The 21,358-nt window shown below is 46.1% G+C and overlaps 1 protein-coding gene across 1 annotated transcript; it reads right to left on the bottom strand.

The window, feature by feature from the left end:
* Positions 1-634: 634 nt before the first annotated feature.
* LOC122556880 (protein NDNF-like) lies at positions 635-19,962 on the bottom strand. Its single transcript, XM_043704139.1, has 4 exons — positions 19,888-19,962; positions 14,702-14,956; positions 11,137-11,261; positions 635-2,797 (listed from the first exon to the last, which is right to left on the bottom strand). The coding sequence occupies exons 2-4, from the start codon at positions 14,902-14,904 to the stop codon at positions 1,434-1,436; spliced, it is 1,692 nt and encodes a 563-aa protein (XP_043560074.1). The 5' UTR covers positions 14,905-14,956; positions 19,888-19,962; the 3' UTR covers positions 635-1,433.
* Between the last annotated feature and the right edge of the window lie 1,396 nt (positions 19,963-21,358).

Raw genomic sequence — 21,358 nt, 5'->3', positions numbered from 1 at the left:
ATCCATGCTGACCAAGATTCCCAATCGATTCTAGTCCCGCTTGTCTGCGTTTGGCCCAACTAACCAGCTGACTCCCTTTTGCCAATGTCCAGGGGCGCCACTCATGGTGCCAGGATGACCATTACCCCTTTGCCTGTCTTCATCTGAGGATTAGTTTAGCATTCTTTCTAAGAACAATGGCTTTTTAATTTCCCGAACAATATCCCGGATAACAGGGTAAACATAGTGCCAACATTGCTACACCAATGCAGCATCATGACTTCAGTGCCTCACACGACCTTTCCTTTTGTTTAGAATTGTTAGAAATATTGTAAAGCCGGTTACGGGCACATGATGACTGTTACCCAGAGACCCAGTTAATGTTCCGGGGATCCGGGTTCGAATCCCACCATGGCAGATGGTGGAGTTTGAATTCCGAAAAAAAAAATCTGGAATTCAGAGTCTAGTGATGACCAGGAATCCATTGTCAATTGTCAGAAAAAACGCGTCTGGTCCACTAATGTCCTTGAGGGAAGGAAACTGCCATCCTTACCTGGTCTGGCCTACATGTGACTCCAGACCCACAGCAATGTGGTTGACTCTTAATTGCCCACTGGGTAATTAGGGATGGGCAATAAATGCTGTACTAGCCGGTAACACTCTCATCCCATGAATGAATAAAAAAACTGCTGTAGGAGTAGCCATCCCAACTCTGTCGACTGATCTCTCATTAGAGACAGACAGAGAGAGAGAGAGAGGGGACTGCTGGTGAGTCTGAGCACCACCACAGCTCAGGGCAAGGGGCGAGATTGAGAAGGTGGAACCTTCAAGGTGACCTCAGCTGGTGCAGGAACTGACCCGTCGCGAATCCACTGTCCCACCCACCGAGCTGAACACCCGCTCGCCACCCCATTAACAGCACTTAAATGAAATCTCAAGCTACACAGTAAATACTAAGATAATTCAGCTTTAGCGGGACCCCAATCTCCAACACCAGCTTCAAAACTAGAACAAAAGAAAATAAATCAGGAAGGTTCATAATAAAATGTCAACTCGTTGTACACAACACCAAAGCAAGGCTCTCCTAAATTATTGCACAGTCTATTTATTTTCTGTAAACCCTTGACCAAGTGATTGAGGTGATGGGTGAACACGTCTCGTTGGAAACACTGGTGTTTCTTGAGGTTTCTCTGTTCATGTGAAATCGAGATCACTTCATGATATGGCACAATATTTGTCTCTCTTTTCCTGAACAGAGGACCCTTAGGTGACTTAACCTAAGGTGGAAGGTCACTGCCTGAATTTGAAGATAGCAGGTGATAGGACAAGATAAAGCAGATGGCTCAAGGGTCTCCTCATCAAGCCCACTAACCTTCCAAACCTGGGGTTTGAAATTCCTCAAGGTAAGAAGGGCTGAGGAAAGTACGAGGGTGAAGACCTCACTATCCTGTACATCAGCATGTCATCCTCGTTCTCACTTTCTTGCTCTGGTACTTCACTGAATGTCTCCCTTGGCCTATCACATAGACGTCGAGCTGGTAAGTTGTCCCAGGCTCCAGACCCTCAACACGTTCCGTCATCACTGCCTTCTGAGGGCTCGAGCCGCTGAAATATTGGCAGCTCACTTTCTCCGACTTGCTCCGTGTTGTTGGATCGAGGCAACGGTTTTGCAGCTCGCTAGGGTTCTCCCGGTCCGTGACCCGCTTCCTGTAGACACAGTATTTGTTTGGCTCCCGCGTGGCGAGCCAGGCGACAGTTAAAGACGAGCAGCTCCGCAGTCGGTCGAAGACTTTGAGTCGGGTGTCTCGGGGCAGGCTGGGGAAGGGCTGTTTGTCACGGTGAGTGGTCATGTGAACTTTCAGTAAGGTCCGGCCCGTTTTGTCGGCTTTGAGACGGAGCTGGTACCTGGCTTTAGGCTTGCCGACGAATTGGAAATGTTTCACTCCCTCCACATGCTGGTTTGCCACTAACCTTCGGTTCTGCCTGATTTGGACATGGACCGGCTGGTAGCAGGAATGAAGGGAGACAGTGACCGCGTAGTGAGAGGATGCTGGTCTGTATTGTAAGATTCTGGAAGCACCTGGTTTGATGGGGATCTCCATCACTCGACCACCTTTCAGCTCCAACACATTGTGTTTTACCTCATCTTTGGTCTTCACAAACGTCCCCATGTAGGCCGCACTGATGTTGGTCAGCAGATTCACAATGAAGACATCTACATAATACTGGGTGCTGGGCCTGAGCTGGGACACAGTAAAGCCATGTTTGGTCCCAGTGCAGGTTTTCCGAATTTCTCCCTGGCGACTGGCTGAGAACGTAGTGGACCGAGCACTAAAGGTTGGGTGATTGACCATAGCATTGAGGCGCAGAGACTCTGGCATCCCCCGGTCCATATCAGGCCACCACACCCTTTTGGAATGAGTGCTTTCTCTGAGTTTAGCTTCAACAGCACAGAGGCTTTTGTAATTGTGCTCCCGATTGATGACCACACAGTACTGAGCAGGCTGCTGTAAGCAGGAGATAGTTGGACTTGGCTTCCACACCAGGGACATGCTGGTGTGCCGTACAAAAGTCACACCCAGTCTCGGGTCACTGGGTAGTTTGGGGTACGCTTGATCAGATCCAGGGGTGGTTGTGGCGTAGATATTGAAAATGGTGTCCCTCTCGATGGACACCAACTCCAGGCTGTAGATACCAGCCGGACTTTCAGCAGCAGCATAAGATTCAACGTCATTACCTCGATAGGAAAACAATTCCACACTTTCTCCACTGACAGGAGGCTGGGGATCCATCTGTAGGTGAAGATGCTCGGACTCACCTGTTCACAGAAGAAGGACTGAGGTTAAAAGAATGTTCATTCGGGGTCAGTTTTTGTGAATCTTGTTTTTGAGTCTGGGGTACAAAATCCAAATTCCAGATTAAAGACAAAAATCCAAGCAAACATCACAGTGCAGTACTGAGGGAGTGCTGCTCTGTCGGAAGGTCAGTACTGAGGGAGTGCCGCTCAGTCAGAGAGTCAGTACTGAGGGAGTGCTGCTCTGTCGGAAGGTCAGTACTGAGGGAGTGCTTCACTGTCAGAGAGTCAGTACTGAGGGGTACTGCACCAGAGGTCGGTCAGAGGGGCAGTGCTGAGGGAGTGCTGCACTGTCAGAGGGGCAGTGCTGAGGGAGTGCTGCACTGTCAGAGGGGCAGTGCTGAGGGAGTGCTGCACTGTTGGAGGGTCAGTGCTGAGGGGAGTGCTGCACTGTCAGAGGGTCAGTGCTGAGGGGTACTGCACTGTCAGAGGTCAGTACTGAGGCAGTGCTGCATTGTTGGAGGGTCAGTACTAAGGGAGTGCTGCACTGTCGGAGGGTCAGTACTGAGGGAGTGCCGCACTGTCGGAGGGTCAGTGCTGAGGGGTACTGCACTGTCAGAGGTCAGTACTGAGGGAGTGCCGCACTGTCGGTGGGTCAGTACTGAGGGAGCGCCGCACTGTCAGTGGGTCAGTACTGAGGGAGCGCCGCACTGTCAGTGGGTCAGTACTGAGGGAGCGCCGCACTGTCAGTGGGTCAGTACTGAGGGAGCGCCGCACTGTCAGTGGGTCAGTACTGAGGGAGCGCCGCACTGTCAGTGGGTCAGTACTGAGGGAGCGCCGCACTGTCGGAGGATCAGCACTGAAGCAGTGCTGCACTGTCAGAGGGTCAGTGCTGAGGGAGTACTGCACTGTCGGAGTGGCAGTACTGAGGGAGTACTGCACTGTCGGAGAGGCAGTGCTGAGGGAGTGCTGGACTGTCAGAGGGTCAGTACTGCGGGAGTGCCATACTGTCAGAGTGTCAGTACTGAGGGACAGCTGCACTGTCCGAGGATCAGTGCTGAGAGAGTGCTGCATTGTCAGAGGTTCTATCATTTGGATGAGATGTTAAATCAAAGACCATTGAGCTCTCTAAGTAATCCCCTGATGGTATTTTAAAGAAAGCCAAGGGTTCTCTCCTTCGGACCTTCAGTTATGTAAATCGATTGAAGAAGCTCAAACTGTTTATTTAATGAAGAGAAGTCTGTGAGGAACTTTAAGAGGGGGTCAAAACCTGGACTGAATCAATTGGGGGAAACTGTTTGGTCTCAGCAATGGTACCAAGTTTGAATTGGCTATCAGAGGCAGCTCAATAAATAAAGATTAGGGAATACTGAGTTTGGGGTTGACAGTTATATTCTGCCAAGCAGTTATTTATTGGGATTAAACTTGAAAATTGGTTAAAAACAGACTTTTAGCTAAGACCTTTCACCTTACACTCTTTAGGACAAGTGCAAAAATCCCAAAATTTCCAAATAATCACAACAATTCAGAAAGCAGGGGAGAGGGTGCAGAGGGACCCATTCTTTGCGGATAAAAGGAATGTGTTCAAACCTTGCACCTATTCTGAATTTCCCAGGAGTGTGGGAAACCCATTGCTTTCTCTATTGTAATGTTTCAGCCAACTGGACTTTGCCAACAAATCATCACCTTTGCTCCCTCTAGTATAAAAAGTGGGACTTGTCTGAAATTTGGCATTCTTGTGTTTGTCCTGATGAGTGCAGGTTGAGATGCATTGATAGCACGTCTCTCTTTTCAGTTACAGTCAGTTCTGCTATAGAGCGTGTTTCTTTAACACGATCGAAAAATTTAGACCAATATTTGTAGAACTTGAACTTTCCTTATCTGTATTAGTTATCACGTGATTCTGGCCCAATCGTTTACATGACGCTGCAATTATTTGATTTTATTACAACGCAAAATTGCATGAGAACTGGACTATGGTGTTATATCGGAATGACTGTATATTCTTTCAAACTTGAGGCCATGGTGTCTAATACCAGAATCACAACCCCCCCCCCCTATTGGAATCGGTGCCCTTGTAATCAGTCCCAGCCTTCTCTGTGCGAATATTGTCCAATCACTCATTCAAATTTGGTGGATGGTTAGGTAATAGAAACTTCTCGGAGAAAGTGACGTCTGCAGATGCTGGAGATCAGAGCTGAAAATGCGTTGCTGGAAAAGCGCAGCAGGTCAGGCAGCATCCAAGGAACAGGAGAATCGACGTTTCGGGCATAAGCCCTTCTTCAGGAATGAGGAAAGTTTGTCCAGCAGGCTAAGATAAAAGGTAGGGAGGAGGGCCTTGGGGATGGGTGGAAAGAGGTCAAGGTGAGGGTGATAGGTCAGACTGGGGTGGGGGCGGAGAGGTCAGGAAGAAGATTGCAGGTTAGGAAGGCGGTGCTAACCTGCACCCTCGAACTCAGCACCGCCTTCCTAACCTGCAATCTTCTTCCTGACCTCTCCGCCCCCACCCCACTCTGGCCTATCACCCTCACCTTAACCTCTTTCCACCTGTCACATTTCCAACGCCCCTCCCCCAAGGCCCTCCTCCCTACCTTTTATCTTAGCCTGCTGGGCACACTTTCCTCATTCCTGAAGAAGGGCTTATGCCCGAAACGTCGATTCTCCTGTTCCTTGGATGCTGCCTGACCTGCTGCGCTTTTCCAGCAACACATTTTCAGCAGTAATAGAAACTACTGTCTAAAGTAGTATTGTCAGATAGGTATATAGGAACAGGATCTGAGGGTGAGTTAGGAACAGAGGAACAGGAGTCGGCCATTTAGCCCCTTGAGCCTGCTCTACCATCCAATGAGATCATGGCTGATCAGTGGCCTACCTCCATATACCTGCCTTTGGCCCACATCCCTTCATGCTTCCCCTTAACAAAAGTGTATCTATCTCAGATTTAAAATGAACAACTGATTCATCATCCTCTGGAAGAGAGTTCCAAACCGTTCCCACCCTTTGTGTGTGGAAGTGCTTGCTAACATCTCTCTTCTACGGTCTGGCCCCAATTCTCACACTGTGCTTCCTAGTTCTAGAATTTCAAGTCAACATGAATTGTTTATTTTTATCTAGCGTATCTTTTGCTATTAATACATTGAAGACTTCACTCCTTTCTGTTCTCTATTCTGGAGAAAACAGATCTAATTTGTATAATCTTTCTCATAACATAACCTCTCCAAGGCCCATATACCCTTCCTGAGGTCTAGTGCCCTGGTCCGCCCACAGTACTCTAAGGTTGGGCGGGGGGGGGGGGGGGGGTGGGGGGGGGGGATCTAACCAGGATTTTGTACAACTGCAGCATAACTTCTACATCCTAGTACTCAGTGATGGTGACCATTAAACTATTGTCGATTGTCAAAGAGAGCCCATCTGCAGAGATCTGGAGAAATCCTTACCTGGTCTCCAGGCCCACAGTGGGTGTGGTTGACTATTAACTGCTCTCTGAAACAGCCTGTCAAGCCACTCAGTTTAAGAGCAATTGAGGATGGGCAACAAATTCTATATAAGACAGAAGTTCACCTGCCTCTTCTCCAACCTAGTTTACTGCATCAGGTGCTCCTGTTGTGGTCTTCTCTATATCGGGGAGAATAAATGTAAACTCAAGGTACGGTTCACCAAGCATTTCAACCGGGGCCAACTGGACCCCACAGTCACCACCCATTTTAATTCCCCTTCCCACTCCTTTTCTGACATGACCATCTTTGGCATCCTCCATTGCCACAAGGAACCAAACTGCAAATTGGAAGAAAAACATCTCACCTTCCGCCTGGGCAGCCTACAGCTCAGAGGACTCAACATTGAGTTCTCCAATTTCAAATAACCTCCCTTCCTATCCCCCTCGACCTCCTCCCACCTCCCTTCCATGGCTCCCTGCCACCAATTGGATTCATCCCTCACATTGACCAACCAAGTCATACCCTCTACCTGTCTTCACCTATTCCCACCTCACCCCCTGCCCCCACCACCCTCTTTATCTGCAGCTCCCCTTACCCCCACCCCAGCCCTGAAGAAGGGTTACACTGGAACGTTGACTTCTCCACCTCCTGATGTTGCCTGGCTTGCTGTGTTCTGCCAGCCTCCTGCCTGTCTACCTCGGATTTCAGAATCAGCAGTTATTTTGTCTCCAAACAACGCCCATGCACATGCAGATGAAAATATAAAAGCATTAAATTTGAAAATTTTAATTAAAGTTTGTTAAAAAAAATCAGCAAAGCCTAAGTTGAAACACAAACGTTGGGAATTATAGAGTCATAGAGATGTACAGTGTGGAAACAGACCCTTCGGTCCATCTCATCGATACCGGCCAGATATCCTAAATTGAATTAGTCCCATTTACCAGCATTTAGCCCACGTTCCTCTAAACCCTTCCTATTTTAATGGGAATAACAGCAAAAATGGAGAAGCTGGGGATATTTGTCGATGTTAATAGGATATTTAATGAAGCAGTTCAAAATGACAAAACATTTTGAGGGAGCAAATTGGGAGAAAATGCTGTTCCAGTAAAGAGGCCCGGTAACTAAGGAGTCAGAGTTAAACCTGAGACAGAAGGGAAATGAGGGAGACTTTGCCACATTGAGCCTTCTTTCCGTGAGAGCTACACAACCTGAAAGGCTGGTGGGACCAGGTTCTATTGAAGTTGGATATTGACGCAAAGGAAACTAGTTTTGTCGGGTATAGGACTAACTTGAAGGCCTGCCTTTCACTTCCTGTCAGCATGTGGGCTGGTTGGGCCTGCACTGATTGCCTGTGAGTCCCCTGCTACCCTTAAACCGCTGCAGTCCATTTGATGCAGATGGTCCCACAATGCCCTGAGGGAGGGAATTCCAGGATTTTGACCCAGCGACACTGTGAGAGTTAGAAGCTCCATGTTCAAGTCCCACCCTGGGTTCTCTGACCATGAAAGGAGTATGGTTGAAGGGGTTGGTTGTCACTGCGTTAAATCCTTCCAATGTCTCCAGTGGCAAGGAATAAGAGTAGGAGAGGCTTTGGGTCAACCACCCCAGAGAGAGCAAAGGCAAACTCTGCAGCACCTTGTCCACAAGCATGCGCCAATCCAAGGAACGTCCAGGTCCCCAACCCTTGGAAATGTGGACAAGAGAAGAGATGGACCGATACCTAGAGGATAACAAGAATCCAGAGGAGGCCACTCTGCCCTTCAATCCTGTTCCACCATTCAATAAGATCACAGCCAATCTGATTTCAACCTCAATTCATCGTTTCTGCTTTTCTCAATAATCCTTCATCCCTCTGAGCAAAATAATGGACAGTTTCTTTCAAAGAGATGTCACAGGTGTGTTGGGCTGAATGGTCTTACTCTATACTGTAAAACTCTATGATTCGAAATCACTGGTGTGGAGCTTGAACTTTCTGACTCAGGTAAAAGTGATCGCAAAAAAGAAAATTTGAAATTGCCTGCTCGCTACTCCCCAGTCTTTCCACCGCTAAATATTGCCTTAAATCAGATAGAAATACAGATATTTCACCAGGACTTACAATATCTGCATCAATCACGTCAGTCGCCTGAGTCGGGAATTGAACCCGGGTCTACAGGCGCTGTGAGGCAGCAGTGCTAACCACTGGGCCACCGTGCCGCCCACAAATATTTCACCAGGACTTACAATATCTGCATCAATCACCATTTCACTCTTTGCTGGAACAAGTGTGATAATACTTACTTTTCATAAGTAATGCACCTTGACACCTCTATTGGAATCAAGCCATGAATGATTGGACTTACAAATAACACTTTGCAGGTGTGTTTGTGTTACCTGGTTGCCATAGTGTTCAGACTGACGTTGTAAATCATGCCTGGATTATGGTGTCTCTGCTACTTAGTGTCTCCTCTGGGTTCTGAATCCAAACCTTAGATCTCACTGAGTGATTTCAGCTCGGGGAGGTTCCAATTCAATGGGATTTAAAACATTAAAGACTTGTCAAGCCATTAATCAAAACCAGTTTGTAAAACATCCACGAAGTGAACTTTGGATGAGCTTGAGATCATAATGTTAGAGCAGAGGACCATAGGTTTTGTGTTCATCAGTGCCTCACTCTCTCCTCTTTGAAGTCAGTTTGAGAATCTCACTCTTTCAGCTTTGATACGGGCACAAGGTATTAATTTATTTCCTTATTGGGGCATTCTTCACAGATTGCAGGTTGGGTACCTTGAGCAGCTTGAGGTACTGATGTAGAACACGGAACAGGGAAAGGTTCTAGGGTGTTTTCTCAATCACTGGGGCTTACACACAAATAGAAACTTTCAGAAAGTTATTAGGAAAACAATCAGCTTTTTGGAATTGGTACAAAGTAAACACGGACAGCTGAGTTTTATCAACTTTTCAACTTCTAACACAAGCTCTCTGCTTCACATGATGTTTATTCACTCAATTAGCCTATAAATGACACTCACTCCCAGTGTCACACATTCCCAGTTTCACTCACTCCCAGTGTCACTCACTCCCAGTGACACAATCTCTCCCAGTGAGACTCGCTCCCCGTGACACACTGAGTACACTCACTCCCAGTTCTGAGAGATAAGATATATGCACATTTGGAAAGACAGGGTTTGATTAGAAGAGGTCAGCATGGTTTTGTGCATGGGAGATCATGCCTCACAAATTCGTTAGAGTCCTTTGATGAAGTGACCAGGAAGGTTGACGAGGGCAGGGTGGTAGACGCAGTCCATATTGATTTCAGTAAGGCTTTTGATAAGGTTCCACATTGGAGGCTGCTCTGGAAGGTTAGATTGCATGGAATCCAAGGCAAGCTAGCAAATTGGATACACAATTGGCTTGATGGTAGGAAGCAGAGGGTATTAGTGGAAGCTAGCTGGACTGGAGGCCTGTGACTAGTGGAGTGCCTCAGGGGTCGGTGCTGGGCCCATTGCTGTTTGTTATCTACATCAATAACTTGGATGAGAATGTACAAGGCATGATTAGTAAGTTTGTAGATGACACCAAAATATGCGGTATCATGGACAGTGAGGAAGGTTATCAGAAATTGCAGCAGGACCTTGGCCAGTTGGGGAAGTGGGCCGAGAAATGGCAAATGGAGTTTAATATAGATGAGTGTGATGTCTTGCATTTTGGAAAGTCAAATCAAGGCAGGAGTTTCATGGTGAATGGTCGGATTTTAAGAGTGTAGTGGAACAGAAGAACCTTGGAGTTCAGGTGCACGGTTCTCTGAAAGTGGAGTCCCAGGTAGACAGGGCAGTGAAGGAGGCTTTTGACACACTGGCCTTCATCAGTCAGGGCACTGAGTATAGAAATTGGGAAGTTATGTTGCAGTTATACAGGACATTGGTGAGGCTGCACTTGGAGTATTGTGTTCAGCTTTGGTCCCCTTTGTTGTAGGAAGGATGTTATTAAACTGGAAAGAGTGCAGAAGAAATTTACCAGGATATTGCCAGGACTCAAGCGTCTGAGTTTTAGGGAGAGGTTGGATAAACTAGGACTTTTTTCTTTAAAGCGTAGGAGACTGAGGGGTATCTTATAGAAATACATGAGATCATGAGAGGCATGGATAGGGTGAATGCACTCAGTCTTTTCCCCAGGATTGTGGAATCAGTTTAAGGTGAGAGGGGAAAGAATAAAAGGGAACCTGAGGGGCAACTTTTTTACACAGAGGGTGGTACGCATATGGAATGAGCTGTCTGCAGAAGTGGTTGATGCGGGTACATTAACAACATTTAAAAGGCATTTGGAAAAATGCACAGATAGGAAAAGTTTTGAAGGATATAGGCCAAATGCAGGGAAATGGGGTTAACGTGGATGGACATTTTGGTCAGTATGGACCAGTTTGCGCCAAAGGGCCTGTCTCTGTGCTGATCCTATAACTCTGTGACTGTATGACTCATTCCCAGCGACACTCACTCCCAGTGACACTCAATCCTAGTGTCCCTCACTCCCAGTTTCACTCACTCCCAGTGTCACTCAATCCCAGTTTCACTCAATCCAATTGGTGCTCCATCCCAGTGGCATTCAGGGGAGGTGGTGGTGTAGTCACCAGGCTATGGAATTTCAAATCCAGGGCTAATGTTCAGGGGACATGGGTTTGAGTCCTACTGTTGTAGATGGTACAGTTTGAATTCATGAAACCATCACAGTACTGTAAAACCCCATCTGGTTCATTAATGCAGTTTAGCGACGAAACTCTGCCGTCCTAACTTGGTCTGACCTACAAGTGACTCCACAACAATGTGTTGACTCTTAGTAGCCCTTTGGGCAATTAGGGATAGACAATAAACACTGAACTAGACAGTGACACACTCAGCCCACGAATGAAGGAAAGAAAGATAGTGAGACCAAATTTAACTGGTCCCTCACCTGATCCCTCTCGGCGGGGTTGGTCCGGAAGTACTTGAAGAGCGAGGGTCCATTGTAAAGGGGCTTCACATGGTGTGACTGTCACTGTCACAGGAGAGATGTCCTCCTCCACTATGAAATAATATCTTCACGGAACAAAACAGCATTAAACAGGGAAAGGAAAGTTAGTACAGTCAGCAATCAGAGTGTACTCAAATAAACCCTGAGCTTGGAGACAGCATTAGCAATCATGGTTTTACATTTACAATCTGTTCAATTCAAACACAACAGCTCTGAATGGTAAGCAGAGGGAGGGAGGTCTTAGAGGAGACTGAGAGCAGGCACTAGGAGAGAAAGCGAGGCAAGATATGAATGTACAAATGAATGGCTCTGAAAGGGTTAATACTGCAGAGTGCATTAAGCTCCACCCAAACTGATGCCATTGGGGCTTGGGTGAAGAAAGGCTGAACTACTCTCGAAGGAGACATTCCAACCATCTTGAAGTCTTCATTGTCTTAGTAACAATGCCAACTGTACTACTGTAATTTGTCCAGAATGCTATCGTGCAATAAACTACATCATGTTTATGACAAGAGTTTTATCGTACTAAATGCTGGGGATCACAATGGGTCAGCATTCATGGAGAGAGAGAGAGAGAGTGAGTGAGCTAACATTTTGAGTCTGGATGACTGGGTTCGGTTAGCTCCTGGTATTCCTCTCCCCCTCAAGACCAAGCAGGCCCGGTGACAACGAAGAGGGATGGAAGTAGCTATCAATTAAACCATATGTCGGGCAGCGGTTGGCATCACATTGTCATACAATCTGGTGGCAGCAGTGTCGCTTGGAATCCAATTTTGTTGCACCGAATGAATCCCAGCGCAGCCTGAAGAAATTTCCAGTTGCAGGTGAAGACACCCGTGTCCATCTCAGATTGCGAGGTATCTCCAACACCTGATGGAGAGGGAGGACCCACGGGTTCGGGAACAATCGGAAAGGCTGTCGAGGAGCTGGGCACGTTTGCTCCCGAATCGTTTGTGAGTTTGCAGCTTTCATACGGTCCACGTGCCTCTCCAGAACCATCAGACCGACACGAAGTTTCTAAATCACGGGACCTGACCTTGCATCATCCATCCCTCTTCCCCATGCCGGGCCATTCTTGTGGTTCCTACACCAAACTTCATCCCTGAAGTTAACTATCTCTCCCCAATTTGGGGGAGTCTTGTAGCCAGCATCGACACTCCTGATTCCATTTCACCCTTCCCTAGCTCTGGGAAGATCAGATTTAACCTGGTGTAGAGTCTTCTCTCCATTAGCAACTCTGCTGGAGCTGTCTGTGTAGTTACATGAGGGCTGATCCTATAATCAAACAGGAACCGGGACAGTTTGGTATCTTGTGAAGCTGTAGGCTGTTTCTTTAAGCCTGCTTTCAAAGTTTGGACTGCTCTTTCTGCCGGACCATTGGATGATGAATGGTGTGGAGCTGGTCCTATTATGAATACCTTTTGACTTTAGGAAATACTCAGATTTCCTGCTGGTAAACGATGGCCCGTTATCTGTAACCAACATTTCCAGGAGTCTGTGTATTGGAAAAGATGCTCACAGGTTTTCTACTGTCACCCTCGTGTTTGACAAATGAGCTCTATGCATGTCCAACCACTTTAAGTGGGTGTCCATAATGACTAAGAACATTGAGCCCATGAAAGGACCTGCAAAGTCAATGTATGATTGAGTCCAGGGTTTACCCAGTCATTCCCACAAATGTGGAGGAGTTGCTGGCAGTAATCTTTGCCCCACCAATGCAGCTATGTCTGCATCCAGTCCTGGTCACCAGACATAACCTCTTTGCCAACATCTTTATTTTGGAAACCCCTGGCGGAGTTTAGTCAGTATCTGGCGAGGACCTTTGCTCGGGACAATCACTTTTGCTCCCCATAAAAATATGTCGTACTCGACTGTGATCTGGTCTGTCTGAGTCCAAAAAGGCTTCAGTTCTGGTTGTGATGGCCCTTTGGTTTCCCCATCACCACAGTTTGGCCAGGACTGGATCCTTCTGTGTCCAAAGTCTGATATTATCACCTGTCACTGGAAGAGTGTGAAGAAATTTCCATTAGAAACTCTTCCAGAGGTGGTACCTCTGGTGGTGTATGTCTTAGTGGGAGGCAGCTCAATGAATCCTCATTTGCTACTTGGCGTTCTGGATGGTGTTCCAATTTGCAAGTTCATGTGTACTCAGTATTAGAGCCCACCTCTGAATTCAGCCTGTAGCTATAGGCAGCACTGCCTGAAGGTGAGTGTCACTATATTCTAGGTCATATACCAAGATTGATACAGACCTTACAGCCAACAACAATGGCACAGGGATAGTATGTCTCAAGATTAAAGTTGAACGACAAGCAACTCTGTAACACAAAGGGTGTTAGGGAATAGAAAAAGTATACGTTCTCACAGTCAAGAATGCTCACTCTTGAACATGTGTGTGTGTGTGTGTGTCTCTGACCTTAACCTTATTGCAATGACTGAAGGAGCTTAAATAGTTACAATGTTCAATGGTGTCAAGCCATCCAAAGAAACATCAGTCAGGCAAGGAGCAGCGATTTATAGATCCACATGTTGAGGAAATGTTAGTTATTGAACTGAAAGTTGTTGAGCAACTGGTCAAAGGACAAACCTGGAGAAGATTAAACTGTGTTTCCTGGATTTATGGTGGAATCAATAAGAAAGAGAGAATCCATCCAGATTACTTCTGTTGGCAGGAGGGAGTTGTTTCTTATGGCCAACAGATTAGATACACAGGGTTGGCAGAAATGTTTTCCACTTCGATCAGCGCTGAATGATGCCAAAAGTCAGCAAAGTTTGTGAGAGGTCCAGTTTGTGGGACCAGTGGGACCAATTTGTACTCACTGAGGAATCTTTAGCAGGAGTTATTCAGACAGTGACACAGCCTGGCAAACAAAATGTGAGCACAGATTTGAATGAGGATGATAGAAGCATTTAAATTCTTTATTTTTCAAGGAAAAGTTGTAAGTGCCAATACCAGAGATTAAGCAACAATTCTCAAGTGGCATTACTGAAGAAATATACAGTCAGCTCCTCCAATAAATTAACCACAGAGGTGGGGTAGCTATGGTTAAGTCCCTGTCAAACTCGGACCCTAGTCACAAGACCATACAATATAGGAGCAAAAGGAGACCATTCAGCCCATTGAGTCTGTTCTGCTGTTCACTGAGGTCATGGCTGATCTGATCACCCTCAACTCTACTTTCATGCCTTCTCCCATGACACCTGAATACCTCACTCATTAAAATCCTACCATGGCCTGCTTTTAATTAATATCCCCGCCTGGAAAGCCCCCTGTGGTAAAGAATTCCACAGATTCACTACCCTCTGAGAGAAGAATTTCCTCCTCGTTTCTGTGTTGAATGTGTGACTCCTCAGATGATGCCCTCTGCTCAGTACCAGTATGATGGACTAAATGGTCTCCTTGTGTGCTATGTAATTCTACATGGCCTAATTCAATTGGATTCAATCACAGGTTATACACTGACCAGCCCACCAATCCCCAGTGACAATTCAGCCTCTTTGTTACCTCCTTGGGATATCTCTCATGAGAAACCCAGCAATTTCAGTTCCATCTGGGATGGCAGGCAGGTCCTGGGCTGGAAGCCGACTGTAAAGAGATTGCACAAGATTCGGGTCCCTCCCGGGTAGATTCTGTGCTGAGGAGGTGAGGCAGAGAAACAGTGTGCAGAGGATATCCCTGTAGGTTAGTGACAGCATGTTCCTCTTCATCGTCACCTCTGGAGGCTCAATCAGTCACCAAACTGCCTCTTCAGTACCTTTCCTGTGAAGTTATAGGCACATGTTTCATCAATGAATTGGCTCCTGCTTTGTTGAGGCAAAGATGAATTTAAGATTCTCACTCTCCCGTTCAAATCCCTCCCTGGTCTCATCTCCCTGTTCCTCTAATCCCATCTGGTCCCACAGCCCTCCAAGATCACTTTGCTTCACCTCATTTGGACTTGCATATTCCCAGTTTTAATCACTCCGCCATTGGATAGCTATACCTTCAGCTTCCTGCATGGAACCTAAATCCTGTCCCTAAACATTTCTCACTCTCAATTTCTGTTTTAAGAGCTATTTCTATGACAACCATTGTTATCATCGAATCCCTACAGTGCAGAAGAGGCCATTTGGCCCATTGAGTCCACACCAAACTTCTGAACAGCATCCCACCCAGACTCAGCCCCCCCACCCTATCCCTGTAACCCCACATTTCCCATGGCTAACCCAAATAGCCTGCACATCCCTGGACACTTTGGGCAATCTAGCATGGCCAATCCACCTAACCTGTACATCTTTGGACTGTGGGAAGAAATCCACACAGACAGACACCCAAGAGTGGAATGAACGCAGTTCCCTGGCACTGTGAAGCAGCAAGTGCTTACCACTGAGCCACCATGCCCCCCCCCCATTGTTATTTTGAATAAATACATCACTCAAGGAAACAATAGAGTCATAGAAATGTACAGCACAGAAACAGATCCTTCGGTCCAACTCGTCCATGCTGACCAGACATCCCAATCTAATCTAGTCCCATTTGTCAGCACTTGGCACATATCCCTCTAAACTCTTCCGATTCATATACCCATCCAGATGCCTTTTAAATGTTGCAATTGTACCATCCTCCACCACTTCCTCTGGCAGCTCATTCCATACACGTACCACCCTCCCTGTGAAAAAGTTGCCCCTTTATATCTTTATATTTTTCTCTACTCACCCTAAACCTATGCCCTCTAATCTGGACTCCCCACCCCAGGGAAAAGACTTTGTCTATTTATTCTATCCATGCCCCTCATAATTTTATAAACCTCTATAAGGTCACCTCTCAGCCTCTGATGCTCCAGGGAAAATGCCCCCAGTCTACTCAGCCTCTCCCTATAGTTCAAAGCTTTCAAACCTGGCAACGTACTTGTAATTCTTTTCTGAACCCTTTCAAGTTTCACAACATCCTTCCAATAGGAAGGAGACCAGAATTGCACACAATATTCCAAAAGTGGCCTGATCAATGTCCTGTATAGTTGCAACATGATATCCCAACTCCTATACTCAATGCCCTGACCAATAAAGGCAAGCATATCAAACACCTTCTTTTATGTATTTATTTTCCTGCATTCACATTACCACAGAGTCATATATTTTAATTCCTGAGTCCCTGTATTCCAATTCCCTTTAATGTCTACTGACCATGAATCTAGTGTTCTGTTGCTCATTGTTTGATTCTGTGTGTCTGTTACCTGTGGACTACTTGCTAAATATGATTAGTTATACCTGGCTGCAGTCACTTAAAAATTCACATTTATATTGCATTTCATGACGCCCAGAACTCTCAAAGTGCTTTACAGCCATCTCAGTGTTTTTAAAGTGACCCACAAGGAATACAGGAAGCACTGTAGTGAATTTGCACTGAGCAAGCTCCCACAACAATAATGTGATTGGTGATCAGCTCATCGGGTTCTTTTTGTTGTTGAGTGAGACATGAATGTTAACTCGGACACAACTCCTCTATAGTTCTTCACAATAATGACATGGGGTCTTTTCCACCTACCTGATCAGACTGTTGCGACCTCAGTTTGATATTTCACAGGAGAGTGCTCTCCCGCCAATAGTTAGCAAGAACATCGCAAAAACCAACTATCTCGTCATTGTGATATTGCCATTGGTAGCAGAGGGCTGTGCACAAATTGTCTGCCAGTATCGCCTGTTTCACAACAGTGACTACACTTTAAATCACTTCATTGAAATTCACTAAGGATCATAAGAGGATTTGAGCAGAGGATTAGTGAAATCTTGCTTCAATTGCATAGGGGCTTCATAAGACTGTACCTGGAGTACTGTGTGCGGTTTTGGTTTCCTTAATTGGGGAAAGATATTACCATAGAGGGAGCGCAACAAATTTATTCCTGGGGTAGTGGGACTGTCATAGAGTCATATAGCACAGAAACAGACCCATCGGTCCAACCAGTCCGTGCCAACCATAATCCCAAACTAAACTAGTCCCACCTGCCTGCTCCTGGCCTATATCCCTCCAAACCTTTCCTCTTCATGTACCTATCCAAACATCTTTTCCACATCCACCACTTCCTCAGGAAGCTTATTCCATACATGAACCACCCTCTGTGTAAAAAAATGATCCCTTATGTCTCTCTCCTCTCACCTTAAAAAATGTGCCCCCTATTCTTGAAATCCCCCATCCTAGGGAAAAGACAACTATCATTGGAGAGATTGGGCAAACTGGATCCATGGAATTTTGAAGAATGAGGGGTAATCGCATTGAAATTTACAGAATTCTTAAAAGGCTAGTCAGATTAGATGCAGATTAGATGTTTCGTGTGGTTGTGCAGTCAGGAACCGGGGTGCCATTTATAAATTACGTGGAAACCACTTAGATCTGAGATGAGGAGAGGTTTATTTTCCCTTCCAAAGATTGTGAACCTTTGGAATTCTCCACCACGTAATAACATGGAAGCTCAGTCTTTGAGTAATGTTTAAGGTACAGATCGATAGATTTCCAATTACCAAAGGGTTGTGGGGATACAGAATTTGCAATCGGCCATGGTCATATTGACTGACAGCTGACAGTGACATACTCCTGTTCCTGGGTTCCTGAGAGACTTTCCAGTCAGTTAGCATTTGCCCTTGAATCAGCAAGTTGTGAGTTCATAGCACCATCACAGGAAAATGGGCATGGATTCCAGGCAGATATTCCTGTGCAGTCCTTGGGGACACAGAGATGCTGCCTTTCAGGTGAGATGTTAAGCTGAGATCCTGACTCCGATCTCAGTGGAACCAGGAAGATCCCATTACTGTATCGAAGAAGAATAGATGAATTCTTGCCAAGTGTCCTGGCTAGTGTAATCCTTCAAACAACATCCCCTGAAACAGATTATCTGATCATTTTCACCTTGCTGGTTGTGGGAGTGTCTCAGTGCACATATTAGCTGCTCCATTTCCCTTGTGCATGAATCACAAAAAACTAGCATCTAAGTTCAGTGGGTGAAAGCACAGGGAATGCTGGCCTTTACTTCAAAGAGAAAAATAGAACAGACAAGAACATAGGGACATTTCAACCACATTACTGCGGATCTGGGATCACACCAGACTAATGCCATTTACAAGTTCGCTGATGACACCACCATTGTCGGTTGATCTCAGATGGCAACGAAACAGGCTACAGACGGGAAGTGAAAGACTTGGAAAAGAACAACCTAGCTCTCAATGCTGGCAAATTATTGACTTTCGGCGGGATGTTACTCATGCCCCCCTTACACATTAACAGCACAGAGGTGGAACGAGTGGAGAGTGTCAAGCTCCTGGGAGTGGTCATCCACAACAAGCTTTCTTGGACTCTTCATGTGGACGCACTGGTTACAAAGGCCCAACAATGTTTCTTCTTCCTCGGGCAGCTGAGGAAATCTGGCATGACGGCGAATACCCTTGCCAACTTTTATAGGTGCACCATCGAGAGCATTCTGTCTGGATGTATCACTACCTGGGATGGCAACTGTACCATTCAAGATCGGAGACAGTTACAGAGAGTGGTGAACTCGGCCTGGACAATCACAAAGACAAACCTCTCATCTACAGAATCCATCTACCAGGCCCGCTGTCAAGGAAAGGCCGCCAGCATTCTCAAAGATCCATCCCACCCTGGCAATGTTTTTCTATAACTTCTACCATCGGGGAGAAGGTACAGAAGCCTGAACACACGCACCAGCCGGTTTCAAAACAGTTTCTACCCTACTGGAATGCTGAATGGACTCACAAACTCTGAACATTTGCCTGTACCTGTGTTTTTGTTTTTGCCGCTGTTTATCTATTATTTACAATCTGTGCTACGTAACTCAGTATTGCTCACAAGACAAAGCTTTTCACTGTGCCTCGGTACACGTGACAATCAATTCAATTCAATTCTGGGATCACATGTCAGTCAGAAACAGATTCCTTTCTGTAAGAGACACTCGTGAACCAGACAGAACTTTTCAATAATTGTTACATGCTCACCAATAGGCCAGATCTTTGGTGAATTTAAATATCACTATCTACCATGGCATTTGAACCCACTGCCTCAGAACAATACTCTAGAATTGAGAAGGTTAAGAGGTTGACCTGACCAGGTCTTCAAGACATTAACAGGAAACAACGGGGCAGATAAAGATCAACTATTCCCGTTGATTGGGAATTCTAGAGCAAGGGGCACAGTCTGAGAATTAGGGCCAGACTGTTCAGGAGAGATGCAAGGAAGCACTTCCACACACAAAGGATGGGAGAGATTTGGAACTCTCTTCCACAAACGGTAGTGAATGCTGGATCAGTTGTTAATTTTAAATCTGAGATAGATACATTTTTGTTAAGTGAAGGTACATATAGGCCAAAGGCAGGTATATGGAGTTAGGCCACAGATCAGCCATGATCTCACTGAATGGTGGAATAGGTTCGAGGGGCTGAATGGCCTACCCCTGTTCTTATGATAAGCTGATGTGTTGGATTACTAGCACATTGACGTTGCCGCTACAGCACCACATGATACCTCTATCCCGAGGGCTGCAGAGAGTGATAAACGTGTCACCTTTTCCAGGGCAATTAGGGACAGACAATGCATGCTGGTCTAGCCAGCAATGCCCACATCCTTTCAATGAGACAAAAAAAGGCACAAATTACTGTGTCACTGGGAAACAAGTTGATCGGAGTTAGGGCCTCAGTTTAACATCTTACCTGAAAGGCAGCTCCTCTGTGACCCCAAGGGCTGCACAAGCTGGCCTTTATCTGACGGAGGGGCTAGTACACCAAACCGCAGATGTGAAGGGCCTTGGTCACAGCCCATCTACAGTAACAACAATGAGATCTGAGCTGGAAGGAAATACAGGCCTCAGAGGGTGGGCAGTGCAGAATGTTACTGGAGCTGAAAGGGTTAACTCATCAGGTTTGCTTGCAGAGATTCAGGCTTGTGTTCCTCTGAGCTGAGGAGGCTGAGCAAAAATCTGGTTGAGATGTTTACAACGATAAAAGGATATGATAGGATGGAATTGATCAATTGTTCCCTCTGCTGGGCACAATTTGAAATGATCTGGTACAACTCCAAATGGAGCACAACTTTGGAGTGAAGTGAGAAAACAGGCTTTCACCTAAAGGCTAAGGAAATGTTTTATTCACTCGTGGGACATGGGTGTCACTGGCTGGGCCAGCATTTTATTGCCCGCCCCTAGGTGCCCCTTGAGAAGATGTGGCTGAGCTGCCTTCTTGAGCTGCTGCAGTCCATGTGCTGTAGGTTGACCCACCATGACTTTAGGGAGGGAATTCCAGGATTTTGACCCAGCAACATATTTCCAAGTCCGGATGAAATGCTAAACCTAATGAGATGTTGGGGCCCATCATCGGTTGAAATGTTCAAACTGAGATCGATTTTTATTGGGTTGGAAGAGGAAGGAGTTGAAGTACAGCTCAGTAATGATCTAAATAGGTTCTGTATGCTGAAGGGATCAAGGGTTGAGATGGTACAGTCCCAGATAAAATGGAACAGAATCGAGGGGCTGAATGGTCACTGCTGTTTCAGTACTCATCCCAAAAACTCTCAAGTTCTAAACTTTCAACTCAGGCTGATCCCTCTCTCCCAGTCCAATATCCGATCCCTCTCTCTCAGTCCAGTATCCAGTCAGTCTGATCCCAGTCTAGCATCTGGTTAGTCCAATCCCTCTCTCCCAATCCTGAATCTGGTCAGTCTGCTCCCTTTCTCCCTGTCCAATATTAAATCATTCCAATCCTCTCTCACAGCCCAATGTCCAGTCAGTCCAATCCCTTTCTCCCAGTCCAATATCCAGTAAATCCAATACCTCTCCCTGTCCAATATTAAATCATTCTAATCCTCTCTCCCAGTCCAATATTCGGTCTGGCCAAACCCCCTTTTCCAGTCCATTATCCAATCTATCTGTGTCAGTCCAATATCCAGTCAGTCCAATTCCCCTCTCCCAATCCAATATCCAGTCTGTCCGCATCCAATCATACTGCTCCTCAAACACCCCCTCCCTCCCAATCCAGTATCGGATCAGTCCAATCCCAGTCTAGTTTCAGATTAATGTGCTCCTTTTATATCTGTGTGATATCCAGTCAGTTCGATCTCTCTCCCAATTTTATATCCAGTCAGTCCGATCTCTCTCCTAGTGTAATATCCAGTCAGTCCGATCCCTCT

Source organism: Chiloscyllium plagiosum, chromosome 14 (assembly GCF_004010195.1).
Source record: "Chiloscyllium plagiosum isolate BGI_BamShark_2017 chromosome 14, ASM401019v2, whole genome shotgun sequence".
Lineage (NCBI taxonomy): Eukaryota > Metazoa > Chordata > Chondrichthyes > Orectolobiformes > Hemiscylliidae > Chiloscyllium > Chiloscyllium plagiosum.
Note: the sequence above shows the minus strand (reverse complement) of the source record. Positions and strands in the feature narration are given on the sequence as shown.